The sequence below is a fragment of the Lathamus discolor genome, chromosome Z (assembly GCF_037157495.1).
Source record: "Lathamus discolor isolate bLatDis1 chromosome Z, bLatDis1.hap1, whole genome shotgun sequence".
In the NCBI taxonomy this organism is placed as follows: domain Eukaryota; kingdom Metazoa; phylum Chordata; class Aves; order Psittaciformes; family Psittacidae; genus Lathamus; species Lathamus discolor.
In genome coordinates, this window is record NC_088909.1 from 80,960,473 (window position 1) to 80,975,673 (window position 15,201).

Sequence of the window (15,201 nt, forward strand, 5' to 3'; positions counted from 1 at the left end):
TCAGACCATGTGCTCATATGATAAAACTTTCAACAAAATTATTATAAAGTCTTTGCTTTTAGTCAAAACTGGTTAGCTGTAAGAGACTACCAAAATAATCACTGCTGGTCCAAATGTGATATGTTTTACATTGGATACAATGAAACATACTACAGGCAAAACAGCATTCAACTAAACAATAGAATTCTTCTCTCTCTGCCTGGGTTAATATTATTCACATACTAATAAATTTGCTCTCCAGCTGCTTCACTGGGTGCCTTCAAGAACTGATTCTACCCCACAAACTGTTCTTATCCAGAACAAATACAGTGTTGTACTTCTCAACTATAATATTCCACTACAGTGGCAGTTCATCTTCTTACTGATTTGACTTTCATATCATTTTCCTCAAGAAATCATACATACATTAACTGACAAAGAAAATTAAGACATTCAGCTTAAGAGGAAGTTTTAAACATAACTATATTGTACGAGGATTTGAAGGAGGAAAAAGATCTCAAAAATTCAGTATTATCTTTAACCCAGCAAACTGCACTCCACAATAAGCAAATAAAACTTCATTAGATAGTGAAGAAAGAAAGCCCATAAAGATCCTGTTAAGACAGAAAAACATTAGTGTACAAAAAATTTTTCTACAATGTGAAGAAAAAACATGATGCACACCAAGAAAATAGATCCAGCTGCGAAACTGCTTTAACAGGTCAAATTTGACCTATTAAAGATGTCAATTTGACAGCTTCGTGACTAGCTGTTGTTTTCCTCCTAATTTTCTTAGTGGTATCAGCACCAACAACTGAGATCTAGGCCTTCCTTATGACAAATTCTGATCTATGATAGACCTGCGGTAAACACAGAGAGGGTTTGGGCTGCAGCACTTTGAGAGTGTGACAAAAAGGCAGCACTACCTCCTTGGAGATGATGGAAGTGAGGGCTAAGACTATTGCTAGAGACTTCACACAACTGTTTGGATTCTACCACAGTTTCATGATTAATTTTTCCAATTTAACTTTTTCCTTGGCTCTTAGGAGACATCTTCTTTGTCTTTCAGTTGCAGATGTCACTATAAACAATGGCAACCATTCACACCTTGAAAATATTAATGGAATAATCTCTATGAAAGAAGGATTCTAAATAACACACTATCATGCATTTTGATGCTCCCCATACTCATCAACTTCAGCTATATATGTAACATAAATTGAATTCATTTTGTACAGTCACTCTTGCTTCTCCCAAGTTTGTGTTACTATAGAAAACAGAAAAACAAATTTTGTTTAGGTAAAAGAATTTCAAAAAAGAATTGAAAAAAAAGATTAGCGAAAGTGTCAGAACTGAAACAAAAAGGAAATTGACATCATATTGAAGGCAATTATATGGAGGATAAATATAAATACCTCTTGGGAAATTTCTTTATTTTCTTTCTTCTCTGTAGCCAGGTGTTCACTTCAGGTGTTGATTCAGGAGTTGGTTTTGTGTGATCAATAGTGTATATATCCTTGCCTTGTTTCCACAGCTGGTATCTGTCTGGTTGAAACTTCCTCACAAAGACGTCCATAGATATTTTCACCATGTCCCTCCTACAAGTGCACTGCAAGAGAAGACAGGAATATGTAAATGACAAGTAAGAGAATATGCTCCAGTCTGCAGCAAAGAAAGTTCAAAATAAAAATCCCACATGTGAAAACCAGCTCTACTTTAATCAAAATGTTCCTTTTTCCCTCTTTCTCACTTCTTCGGGGGTAAGGATAGTTCAAAAGAATATACTATCTGAATAAATGCACACCGAGAATACACACTAGGATTCCACAAACGTACTAGGATTCCACAAACGTACTTTGGGACACTGCATTGTTTGATTAACTCCTAAAGGTTAAGACCAGAAAGAAATTACAGCAAGTCTTTTTGCTCTATTAGCTGCTCTTGATAGTTTTAGGCAGAATACGTTGTTGAATCCAGAGACTGCACGTATCATCAGTGGCATCACAATTTTATCTTTAAAACTAACTCATGCAGTATCTACCTGGCCCAAAAGCCTTTACGGGCCTACAATACTAGCTTTTAACTCATCAAAAGAAAATGCATACAAGTACATACCAAGTTACAGTTTTACCCAGGTTTTTCTATGAAGAGGAAGAAACAAGGAAGGGGAGTGCTAACGTTTAAGGCCTAGAAGGGTGTGTTACAAACATGTAATCTGACCTGTGCAATGCAGACCCTAAAATCTCATGCAGTCCTTTCTTAATCAACCTTCCTGTAGTCCCTGACTTTAGCCCCCCAAAGAATTTCCACATTGTTTTTCTTTACAAATTAGGCATATGAGTGGAGTATTTAAGGCTTATCTGAATAAACTCTTCATAGTGATCACACTAATGCGGTCTTCACTTGGAATACTGTAGATGCTGAGACAATTTTCAGACTAAAGTTACAGTACCTAATGCTCCATAATATTTAATATCTGGAGACTACAATAAGTAAATCACCATGCCCACAGCACAAACTGCTGTGGTGGTTTAACCTTGCCTGGCTGCCAGGTGCCCACAAACCTGCTTTTTCATTCCCCCTCCTCAGCAGGAAGAACAAGCTTTTTCAAGCTCGTGGATTGAGATAAGGACAGGAAGATCTCTGACCAACTACCACTGCAGACTCAGCCTGAGGAAATTAAATCTGTTTATTGTCAATTAACAACAGATTAGGATAGTGATAAATAAGAAAAACAAACCTAAAACCAGCATCCCTCACACTCCATTTTCTCTGAGCTGAATTTCCCTCCTGACTACAGTGTCTGCAGGGCTGTTTCATTCACATTTTCCTTACTTGTCTCTCTCACAGCTGCTGCACAGGTTTATCCATCCTTTCTCAAACATGCTAACACACGGATGCCATGAGAGCCACTGACAGGCTCAGCTGTGGGCAGCAGCAGGTTCATTTTGGAACCAGCTGGAACTGGTTCTGTTCAACATACAGTAAGCTCCTGATCCCTTCCCACAGAAGCCACCCTACACTACAAAAACTTTGCCATGTAAATCTAGTACATTATTCAGTAATTATTCCAATTAAAAGCCAAACATATAAAAACATACAGTTTAAAACATAGTCTCTAATGGACAAACTTTTAGCACTACAGCTAAATGACTCTGCTAAAGGGCAAAACTGAGACTGTATTTTTCTTCAGTAAACAGATACATTAAAAAAATGGCAAATGAAAGATCTGGCTTTCTAAGTTTGCTACAGCTAGGTGTATCACCACTTTTTAAGCCAGGAGAGTGTTTAATCATAGAAAAGGTGAAACACACAAGGGACTGAATGCAACTTTTCTACTAGCTAGTTTTCTATGTGCTGGATGCGAATTTCTTTAACTGCTACTTCCATTTCCAATCCAACTTTTTCCTCTTGAAAAATCATAAGCTACATAATGAAAAGCAGGCATCCAAGATGTATTAAAAACAGTTGCTTTCCTTCCAATATGTCAACATCAACATGCTGTATGCTCGCAACACTGCCCTCTAATGTGAGATGGAATGGAAACAAGAAAAGAAATTCAACACAGAAATAGTAATTTTATCCAGCTGCCTTCAACGGTAGTTTTTACCCAAACCATGATCAGAATTTTCCTTATTTTCAAACAACATTCATGTATGCAGGTATGCACACATCATGTAAGAGACTTAACCTTATTTAAACAGTGTGTCTCACCCAAAGAGCTCTTGATCATTCACAATACATAGTAATAGAAAAGCTGTGAAGATAACTACTGTATACTGGACAGGCGCACAGATGGTCCACTAATATTTTTAACTTTTAAAAATGAAATTTGTAGCACAAAGACAATCAGCATTGAGTTTTCTCTCTACTTACACACAAAATCCTTTCATATTAAAGCCATGCTGCTACATACAGATATAGCTGTTAAAGCAAAGATTTAGAGGATTACTGGTTTTGCTGTTAGACAACGAGACCTCTAGTGGTTTGGAAGAAAATAACTGCTTGAGTCGGCCTTGAAGTATCAAAAAAGACATCAAGAAATAAAATGCATTCTATGATCAAATTATGATAACAATACATGAACAGACACAAAATAAACTATGTCTAAATGAGGCACAGAATTTCTGTCTTTCAGTAATCCTTGATCAGTTTCCACTACATTTTAATGCAACTACTGTAAATTATTTTGAATAACAAGCAGCATTAAAAATATCATAGAATTCTTTAGAAGTGTTAAAACTTTTAAAAACATACATTTCTGAGTAAAGAGTTATGGAGGAACATCATACTCAGCAGTATCACTGCTTGCCTGAAAATACAGAGCAGGCTTCTAGGCACTGAAGAGTGGAAATATTTGGAAGTATCGTGTCAGACAGTGGCAGCAGATATGTTCTTAAAACAATTTCTACTTATATTCCCTAAAAGGAGCCTAGGAAAAAAACAAAACAAGCACAAACACACCCCCCCCCAAAAAAAAAAAAAACCAAAAAAACACAACAACAACAAAAGTTCTGTGCACCCACACCACAAAAAATTTGATGCTTTGATAAATAAATAATCAGGAGGATTTTTTTTTTCTTCTTGGTAGTGTTGGTAATGGATTTTAGTGGTTTTTCTTCATTTCCCATTTGACTGACTTGTAGCTGACAGTTATAAGGCTTTTTGCTCCCAAGACAAAAAAGTGAATGAAAGATTCTCTCTAAAGCAAAACTAAATGTCATTCTGCTGAAGAAGCCTCAAGGGACAGATACAAAGGGAACATGCAACAGTCTACTGAAATACTCACAGTGATGCTTCCATGGATCACTATAATTTTGGAAGCAGTTTTAATATTCTTCAAAGTAAATGCCAAATTGAAGCTGTTGGATCACCACATAAAATACAACTGATGTTGCCACAGATAAACATCACCTTTGCAACGAAAAGAATCATTTTCTATATGAAGTACTATTAGTCTGATACATATTCTTCAACGAAAGATTAGCAGACAATCAGAATACTTAAGGGAACAACTCTCTCACAGTTCTTATTATTAAATTGTTACTACTACCATCATCAATGTCAGCATTATTAATAGTATTATTATTGGTATTAATACTATTTATCTTATCATAAAGATACAGCTTGGAGTTGAGCACTTCAAACAGCATTTATTAGTAGTTGCAAACCTTTATAGCAATGAATTGGAAGAATGTTTCAGTAATTTTAACTATTTGATATAACTAAATAGTGAGATATATTTGTAATACAAGAAAATTACCTAGGAGTGATGCACTCAGCAAAAAAAGAATTTTCTCAAATACTTGAGATTTGTGACTGAAAAAAAAAAAAAAATAATAATTTTTGTTCTACACATCCCCTCCTCCCTCCTTAAAAAAAAAAAAAACACAACAAAACAACCAACCCCCCCAAAAAACAGTGTTAAATTCTTCCCATTTTGGACTCTGACTCAGGAAAATCTAAAGAAATACAACGAGCTTCCAGTCTTATGCATATCTGAGTAAGACACATACATAAGCACACTTTAAAATAGGGTCATTTTTTCCACAATTGCTCTCACTTGGGTAACTGCAGAATTTGTGTCTGAATCACTGACCTACTACTACCTATACTAGTATCTAAGAGCAGCTCTTGAAACACATTTTATACCATTAAGAATCAAATACATGTCTTAAGGTATTTCTAATACTTCATCATTAATATTAAACACTTTCATCAAACAATCACTAGACTTTTAAAATTAACATAGACACTCGGTAGGTAATATAATATTTTGCGGCAACAGAAAGCAACTAGATGGTTTATTTTATAATTTGAATAGTAGAAGGGGAGTAGTATTTCTCAGTACTATAGTTGCAAGCACAGAAATGTGTATCCAGAATCAAGGCTTTGTGATTTGCACTTTTCTCTGTTAGTTCAGTGAAGTATACCACTTGATTATACACCTTTTAAGATGTGAAATTATACCTTCGGTCGCAAAAATATCTCCTCAATCTAAACATCAGTTGTTATACTACAGTGTTAAAATATTTGAAGACATTAAGCTCAGAACAGCTGGCACTCAGTATTGGATTCTGTTAATTAAGTGTGATTTTCACTATATCTGAAAGCTACTTCAGTTAGAATTCTTTTAAAGTATTAAATTGAAGAATAGTAGTACTTCATTAGGCTAAATTTTTGTCATTTCTTTATATAAATCATTTAATGAAAAAAGAAGCACTTAATTTACATTACAACTGCACAGCGTATATAAACTCTTTTTCTATACACCTGTGGAACAGCCTGTGTGAGAGTAACAGTCGAGAGAAACCATGAAATGTTATCTTCTTTGTAAAAAGAGAATGGATTTTTACAAAACATAAAACAAACACACAAATTAGCAGAGTGAGACAAGTATTAGGCTGGTAACCTTCTTTATACACTACCTAAGTCCCAATCTAAAAAGCATACTCTAAAATTGATCTAGTCAAGCTATTTTTCACTGATATTTTTCACCTTCCTAACTGCTTATAATGATTAAAGCTTTCTTCATGGTACAGTTGCAATGATGTATTTATTGAAGGAGACATTTTAAATAATTTAGATTCTTCTTACCAGCTTACCTTCAACTGCACTTAACAGACTACTTGACCCACTATATTCCACTCTTCATGTAATACTGTAAATAAATCATGTTCAAACAGTGTAAAAAATGTGTTTTGATACACAACTTTTTGAAGCTGCTGCAACTGGAACTGCTTACCGTGGACTATCTATAGAAGAAGTGCTTGATAGGTACTGTTTGTTAGGAGGAGAGGATTTAATAAACCCTAGTAGCAGTAACTGTTTTTTGCTATAGAATCAGGCAGTGATACATTTTCTCACTGACCTTCTGGCAACTTGTAGGCAGCGTTGCAGAAATCTTTTGATACCAGTTAGCCATCCATGCAAGCTTCAATAAAGCAAGCCATCCTTTGGCAAGCCATAGAGAGTACACTTACTTTTCCCTGACACATCCAGTCACACGCAACAAAAATACAAATTCAAACACCACTCTCCTGGCGTTCTTTTTATACATATTCTAAGATGCTTGGGGTAAATAACAGAATAAACTATTTCTCATAAATTTATTATTTTTATTCATATATGCATAGGCAAATAGTCTACAATATTTTAAAAATAGTCCAGTATTTAAATATTGCATTACAAAAAAACTGATTTTAACTTTACTCCTATTTCCAATTTATATTACACTTACACATAATGATACCTACACATTCCTACAAAAAAGACTCAATTTATGTTATGTAGAACTGATTCCACCAGCATCACATGCTATTGAAAAAATGTGGCTGTTTTCTTCCCATTCCTTTGAAACCCAGCAACAGAAACAGTGTGACAGGACACAGCTGAAAAAAACCCATCCTTTTTGAAAAATATTCCACCTCCCAGCCCTTCTTTCTCTTTATCTTATCTGCTGTTACGCCTTTTTGATTACACTTTATTTCTTTATGTGATCCAGAAACCACTGAATTAAATATGAGTAAGGCGTGCAGATGAGAAAACTGATGAAATTCAAAATGGAAGCAAGGCATCGGTCTATGATACAAGGAACTTGCTGGAGACAGGTAAAATGAGAGCACAAAGATACAACAATATACAGTGAGAAAAGGGGCTTTAACTTTGGTAATTTTCCAGATTGTCATGAACTCTAAATCCAAGTTGTCATTCCGAGTAACAAGATTAACACACAGGAAAGAACTTTCGTTTGCAAAGTTTCAACACCTATCCACTAATTTTAAAGGGGAAAGAAGGGGAAAGGCAGGATTATTGTAATACATGCTACGACGTTTGATGCAGTGCGAACTATCTTTGCCAAAAAAATCTCAACCCCTCTGAGTGCAAAGAAAACAGTTAAAAGTATATCTCTGTGAGACAGCTGGTTAAGGTTCACTGCTGGTTTGGGGATTGTTTGAGGATTTGGGGGGGTTGGGTTTTGCTTGGGTTGTGGGTTTTTTTCATTGGTTGTTTTTTGGGTTTTGTTTTTTTTTTTAACATGTCTTGAAAATAATTTCTCGTGTTTCCACAACTACACTACCCTTTGTGTCCTATTACCATATATCTTTTACTGGTATCTTTCCTGCTACTCCTCTTACTTCTTTGAAGATTTAATTGCTAGCTGTTAACTTTCTTCTTTTCAGACTGATTTTACTCTGCATTTCTAGCCCAAATTTTACTCTTCTTTCACTCCCAGAATCATAGAATCATAGAATAGTTATGGTTGGAAAGGACATCAAGATCATCTAGTTCCAACCTCCCTGCCATGGGCAGGGACACCTCACACTAAGCCATGATACCCAAGGCTCTGTCCAACCTGGCCTTGAACACTACCAGGGATGGAGCATTCACAGCCTCCCTGGGCAACCCATTCCAGTGCCTCACCACCCTCACAGCAAAGAACTTCCTCCTTATATCCAGTCTAAACCTCCCCTGTTTAAGTTTGAACCCACTACCCCTTGTCCTGTCACTACAATCCCTGATGAAGAGTCCCTCCCCAGCATCCCTATAGGCCCCCTTCAGGTACTGGAAGGCTGCTATGAGGTCTTCACGCAGCCTTCTCTTCTCCAGGCTGAACAGCCCCAACTTTCTCAGCCTATCTTCATACAGGAGGTGCTCCAGTCCCCTGATCATCCTCATGGCCCTCCTCTGGACTTGTTCCAGCAGTTCCATGTCCTTTTTATGTTGAGGACACCAGAACTGAGCACAATACTCCAAGCGAGGTCTCATGAGAAACTCATGTTCACTTCTCCATCCATGCCTGATACCTATACACAGAAACCCTTTGTCTGGAGTCTTCGTCTCTCTGCTGTGTGTCAACTACCCTTGCTCCATGCTTGTCTTAGCTCTATACCATTCCCTTTCCCAGTACCTTTGGTCTGCACTTCCTCAAATCCAGAAAATGAAGGCGTCTGTTCTTTAAACTGTCGTCTGATTCTTGGGGTTTTTTAAATGGAAGGATTCTGACCCTGTGAAATTAAAATCTATTCTAAAGAAATTAATCTCTGTCTGCAGCAGATCAGAATTAACCAATTCTAAAATATCTCATACAAGTACTCTTTGCAATAATACATATATATACACATATCTCATTATAAACAGTAAGTTGTAGTTGTGCAACACCTAATACAGGCCCATAATTATGTCATGCCTCATCCTGATTACACAAACTCCACATTCACTACCATGGATTTACTTACAGAAAGTTTAGTACTATCAAGCATAAAAAAGGAAATCACAAAAGAGCCAAGTTTAGCCATTTCTGACAATTACATATATCCATAGTTCATTTACTATGGCAAAGGGATACTTGTAATATATTATAGGTAAGAATTCAGTATAACGGGAAACGTAGTAAGGAAATACTCCTTCTCTATTCCAAATTAACTCAAAAGAAAATCAATAGGTTATCAAATTTTTAAATTGCATTCCTACACACCAGCTGGGAAAAACCTCAAATTAGAACATATTGCAGATTAAGGGAAGTTCTGGGAAGAGACATAGATATAAACCTGGTATGAGTAGATGGGATGAGGAATAACAACTTTTCCTATTACTGTGGAGCTTTGTTTATTGGCTAAAATAAACCATTACCTCCACTGGATTTTTTAAGACCATTTTATGGCACAATTAAGGTATCAATGTATCACTACTACTGTTATTCCAGCAACTCAAATTATTGCCAGGATTTCAGATTCTTTTTTTAAACTCAGGTTCACATCTAATAATAATTGAAGATTCATGGTAATATAACCAGATGAGTATAGAAACATTTTTTTTCCACAAGTCTTATTTTACAGAGCACCAAACCTGCCACTATTAAAAATCAGTTGCATTTACATGTGATAATGCTCACAGACAGATCACATTAAAAACTAAATACTATTAAAAACCATCTACAGCTTTAGATCTGATGAGCATTCCTCATAGTTGCTTTCGAAGCACAGCATAGAAAATTGAGTATTGACTTGCCCTTATATTAATAAAATGATTAATCACTTTTTAAAGTTCAGAAAATAATTTTTCTAAACATTCTGAAGATGTTCTAAAATGTCATGACACATTTTTCTCAAGTTTCACCTTTCAGCATCTAGGACATTGCATTAAGGAATGTTAAAACTAGCAAATTAATGTTACCAATGGTAAATCACAGTACATAATGGCTTCTGCCTGGGGGAAAGAGAAGAAAGGAATGAAATTCCAATCAGAAGTAAAAGCTATGGTCAAGTCCCATGTAAAGCATACATAAAACACTACCATATTCATTAAGTTTCTCTGAAGGCATATGAGAAATTCTTGCAAAACCTCGACTCAGTTTTTCAAGACTTAGATGTCCAAACTTCATCACTTAGGTACATCTTGCAGATTCTGAAAATGCGCAAATAGCACTCAGTGGGCTGAATCAAACACCGCTTTCCTTATACATTAATAACCTCACTGCTCTATTTGTTAAATGTGATTCTTAACTAAAAATTCACATGTGACATGCATGTGATATTTATTCGAGATTGTCAATCTACTGAATCATATTTTGGTCAACATGACTTTAACAGAGTTCATGTCTCCCAAAGATACTCCATTCGTACTCTTGCTCAGCAAAGCAGAACAATGTTTAGAAAACCTATATACTTTCCAACAGAGGACGAAAAAAACTGTACCTCTATGCACCTTCATGCCAGGAGTTTTAGAATGCTTTGAAAATACTAATGTGTCTTCCTGATAACAGAGAAGAAACCAGACCACAGAAAGTCCTGTTTGTGAAGATCATATGACAAGCCACAGTCAGAACTGAGACTAGAATATATCTGATTTACAGTTCCCTGCTCCAGATGTTAAGACTTTATTTCTAAACTAAACAGAGGAAAAGAGAATAACTTTCCCAGTTCTTAAAATTACTTTTTTTTTTTTTTTAATAGGCTCTCCAACTATTTCAATTCTGTTAAGGGGGGGGATAAAAAAAATAGAGGCCAGAAAAATATTAATGAAAAAATAATATGGCCCTACCATGTATTTTAAAAGATAATATAACCCCATCTTATTTATATATCTTGCCCTTTTCAAGTAAAGATGGAAAGGAAAGAAACTCTAGCTACGCAACTTTCTTTCACTATTTAAATCCAAATTAAGTACGCAAGGGAGCATTATGATATTAAAAAAAATATAATCAATTTAAAAAATCACCTCCAACCCTCAAAAAAAAAAAAATAAAAAGAAGAAGAACCCAATTAGAACAACCTTCAAAAGGAAGATTTTCTGTCTGTGTTAAGTAAACCATGCACCCAAGAGTAATCCTGTGTCGCCACGTTGAGAAGATAGGCTTTGTAACACAGGTTGTCCAAGTCTGGGAAGGTAGGAGAGAATGAGAAAGTAGGAGATAATGTCAGTAAGACAGAAACTGCAGAATCCTCTATGACTTTTTCCTCTAATAAATAAAACCTGTACAGAAAACACATCAAAAGTTTTCTTGTTCAGACACTGACATGCTTGCTATAAGCCATCTTGCAGGCCTACGAACCAAACATCTCAAATGCTCCTACCAGGGTACAGAAGTGGCAAGTTGAGCACGAAAACAGTAACAACACTAAAAGAATGAAATCAACTCACAATCCAGCTCTTACAGGTAGCATCTTGGAACACTGGGCTCAACTATAAAAATTACTCGAATATATAACTTGCAAAAATATGAATCAAAAGAATGGAACCAGGGCATTATGTATTTCAGCTGCTGCAAAGAAAGAGTAGCTGAAACAAAGGAAAATTCATTGCATGAAGCATGCATTCAAAATAGGATGAAACAACCTCTAGACATTTTTTGAAGAAATTGTATATATTTCTGTTGTCTAAAGCTTTCATACAAAAAAACAGACTTACTGATGCGAAGCAAAGTCCCTTCCAGCAAGCACTGGGTTATCAACAAATACATCACTGTCACTGAAGATCCTAAAGAAACATCTGCCAATAGTCATGGAAAATTGAACCCATTCCTAGAAAATATGAGTTTCCAGCTAACAAATATGATAGACAAACAGAAAGGGTAAGTGTAAACAGAGATTGTATTCAATTTAAACTCCTAATGAAAAAAAATGACAGACCGTTCAAAGTAACAGAATTTCCTTCCACTCAAGTGAAGAAAGAAATGAAGGAACAATGATGTTGACAACACAAGCCTTTCAGGCTCATGGTTTTTAAAAGAATGATAATCAAATGAAGGACTTGACAGAAGATGATGACCAGCATTCCTCTTACCTCAGATAATTTACCATGCCCTACAGTTGAAAATATAGACATTACTTCACTTTTCACTGAAGTGGTTAGACTGCTGCAGTGACCATGGTTCCTATGCTAAAAACTACAGATATAAAGCACAAACTTTACCAGAAAAGAACTAACAATTCTGTTCTAGTGGTGGGCAAGCTTTTCAGAGAACAATAAAAAAAAAAAAAAAAAACAAAACACTAACTCTGCAGCTATATATGCAGCTATATAAGATATATATATATTATTACACGTTCATCGCCCCCTAATAGAGAATGGGAGTTAGAGAAAACTAAATATCACCAAGTGTTACAACAGGTAAGTATGAAACTGCTATACAGTGTGAAGCATGCATGCTCATTGCTAGATAAGAAATTGAAAACCATTTACAAAGGCACGAGCATTACTTGTCACAGACTAGTTTAATAAAATATATTGAACCAAAGACATAACAGGACTGCTCTCATTAGCTCTTTGCCTTACAAAAGCCTAGTGTAACTAGTATCTCCAAGTTCCAGCATTACTTGGAATAAAAGCATTCACTTGCCATTAACTCGTTAAGAAGTAGGCTAGATGGTTAACTTACACAGAAAGTATCTGGTAGCATCAAAGATTGCACAGAAAATTAAAAAAAAAACCCAAACACTTCTGAAAAAAACTATTTTTGTAATTTTATTCTGAGATTTTACCTTTTGCTGCATTAGACAGGACTGTGCCTTGACGCCCAGGAAACACAGAATGAAGAAAACTGGTATTGAAGAGCATTGCCATCAGGTACTTAACACTAAAAGAGCTTCAGAACAAAAACCTGTACAGCTATGTGAAAGAACAGACCGCTACATACATTCATGGTCTTTCTCCCGCACTCATATATCCACAAGATCCTCCAGCCATCCTCTAAAGCTGGTAAGGCAGTATGAGCAGATGTCTGTACGCTTGCAAAACACAAAAGGTATCATTAGTTTCTTGACTAGGTTACCGCACTACTGACCTGTTTATACCAACTTATATCATACAATACCGCAACTCCTTGGCATCAAGAGGTTATCAAAAAGTGTGTTCAAAACAGTTTTGTCTTTATCAACAAGTAGCCATGGGTGATTCTTGACATGCCAAGTGTGCTCAAGACCTCTTTGCTACGCTTTAATATTTTTAGATCTGCATACAATTAAACGTGTGCTAACTGGCAAACTTTTAAAACACTTTCCTGGCTTATGGGTAGGGCAAAAGGCTCTGTAAGTTAACACAAAAGGCTTACAAACCTCTCTGCCAAGGATTATGATGCCAAAAATGTTTCCAAATGCTGATCATTTGTAAGCAAGTAGATTCAAAAAGCATCACACTGTTTTAAGACCACGACTTTGCTGTTATAGAACAGTATGCTTAGTTTAGTTCTTTTTGCATTAAACAGAACACAATAAAGAATATGTGTCATTTTATCGTTGCTTATTTTGGGTGGCTGTAAAAGATAAAAAGAATCATTTAAGATCTATATGCCTTCTTTCAATAATTGCTTTCTAAAGTAATCAGAATTGCTATCAGCCAATTGTTAATTATGCTTTGACAAAAGATCAGCATTCTGCTTGTGAAAGAGTGACAATATGGCATGCTGCTTATTGAATTTTTCTGTCAAATAAATAGGAGATATTTTCCCACAACACTGCACAGACATAAAAAAATTCTGTAGTCATAAAATCTAACAAAAGTAACAATGCTTCTATAGGCAAAACACAAATGTGGTTAGCTTCCTGTGGATTGGGCCAAAAATTTAGGATAAATAGTTTACCAAGAGTAGCTGTTTGATGTTTTCCAGACAATGTAGTAATCAGATTTACCTCCTCATAATCAGCTCATCTAGGATATTAAATATGAATATTTGAGTGAGCATAAAAACTTTAATACTACATTTCTGATGCTGTCATAGCCTTAAAAATATCTGGTTTAATCAGAAAGGCCCAAGACTTTATGCATGAAATTTACATTACTGTGTTTTTTTTCAAACCATTAAATGTATACTTTCACAGATTTTTAGTCCATTAAAAAAAAATAAATTTATTACACCTGAAATAAATAAAGCTGAAATTGGAATTTAAGGGCTTTAAAGTCATAGAAATATCTTGTTTGCACTTTCTGCAAAAGAATATCATGTTACATGCCATTTGCTCTGAGAACCCTTTACTGGAGGTTTGTACTTGGCAAAGCAAATTAATAAGACCAAACAAATGGTCCTGTATGATACCCCAGCTGCTTTTTAATCTGTGAAAAGTCTATTAATCAGACAGATCATGTCCAAAGAGTACAAGTGATTTCTGCATCACCTCTATATTAACTTTCAGCAGTTCCATGCATTTCTCTGAAATGCCATATCCCCACCTGCAGCTAGCCTGAAATCTATCAAAAGAGAGCTGGTATCAGTTCCATAGGCTGGCTGACAGTGAAGACCAACCTAAGATAATTCAACCTCATTTAAGCCAGTATTTCTCATTAAAAAAAAAAAAAAAAAAAAAAGCCCAAATCTCTATGTCTTTTACAGCAACAGCAAGAGGCTGTAAATATAGATTTGTCAAAGGAAACCACTATATGCAGTTCTTTCACTTATGCCTTGAAAAGCATTATTGTGATCTATTAACTGTCATGAACAAAACCTACATAAATATGCTCTACACTCATAAATACGTTCTTCAAAAAAAATGTAAAGTTTAAACAGCAGTAGCTTTCCATAGAGAAAATGGCAGAAACCATTTTTCCAAGCTGTTTGACACAGCAAATTGAAGTAGCAAAACTAGATTTAAAAGGAGATAAAAAGATCAATATGAAATAGCATTGACTGTTGTAATTCTACATTAAATACATTTTATATAAACTAAGTATTGCAATATAGAAATACTGTGATCAACTCATTCCTTACTCCATCCTTAAAACACCTGC

General features: G+C 35.4%; 1 protein-coding gene across 7 annotated transcripts in view; it reads right to left on the minus strand.

Annotated features, from left to right (window-relative positions):
- KDM4C (lysine demethylase 4C) overlaps positions 1–15,201 on the minus strand; it is a 261,790-nt gene that overhangs the window by 123,082 nt on the left and 123,507 nt on the right. For all 7 annotated transcript variants that reach the window (XM_065662339.1, XM_065662337.1, XM_065662336.1 and 4 more), the window contains one exon: positions 1,395–1,588. In XM_065662339.1, the coding sequence (XP_065518411.1) occupies positions 1,395–1,588 (194 nt within the window). The remainder of the gene's footprint in view (positions 1–1,394; positions 1,589–15,201) is intronic.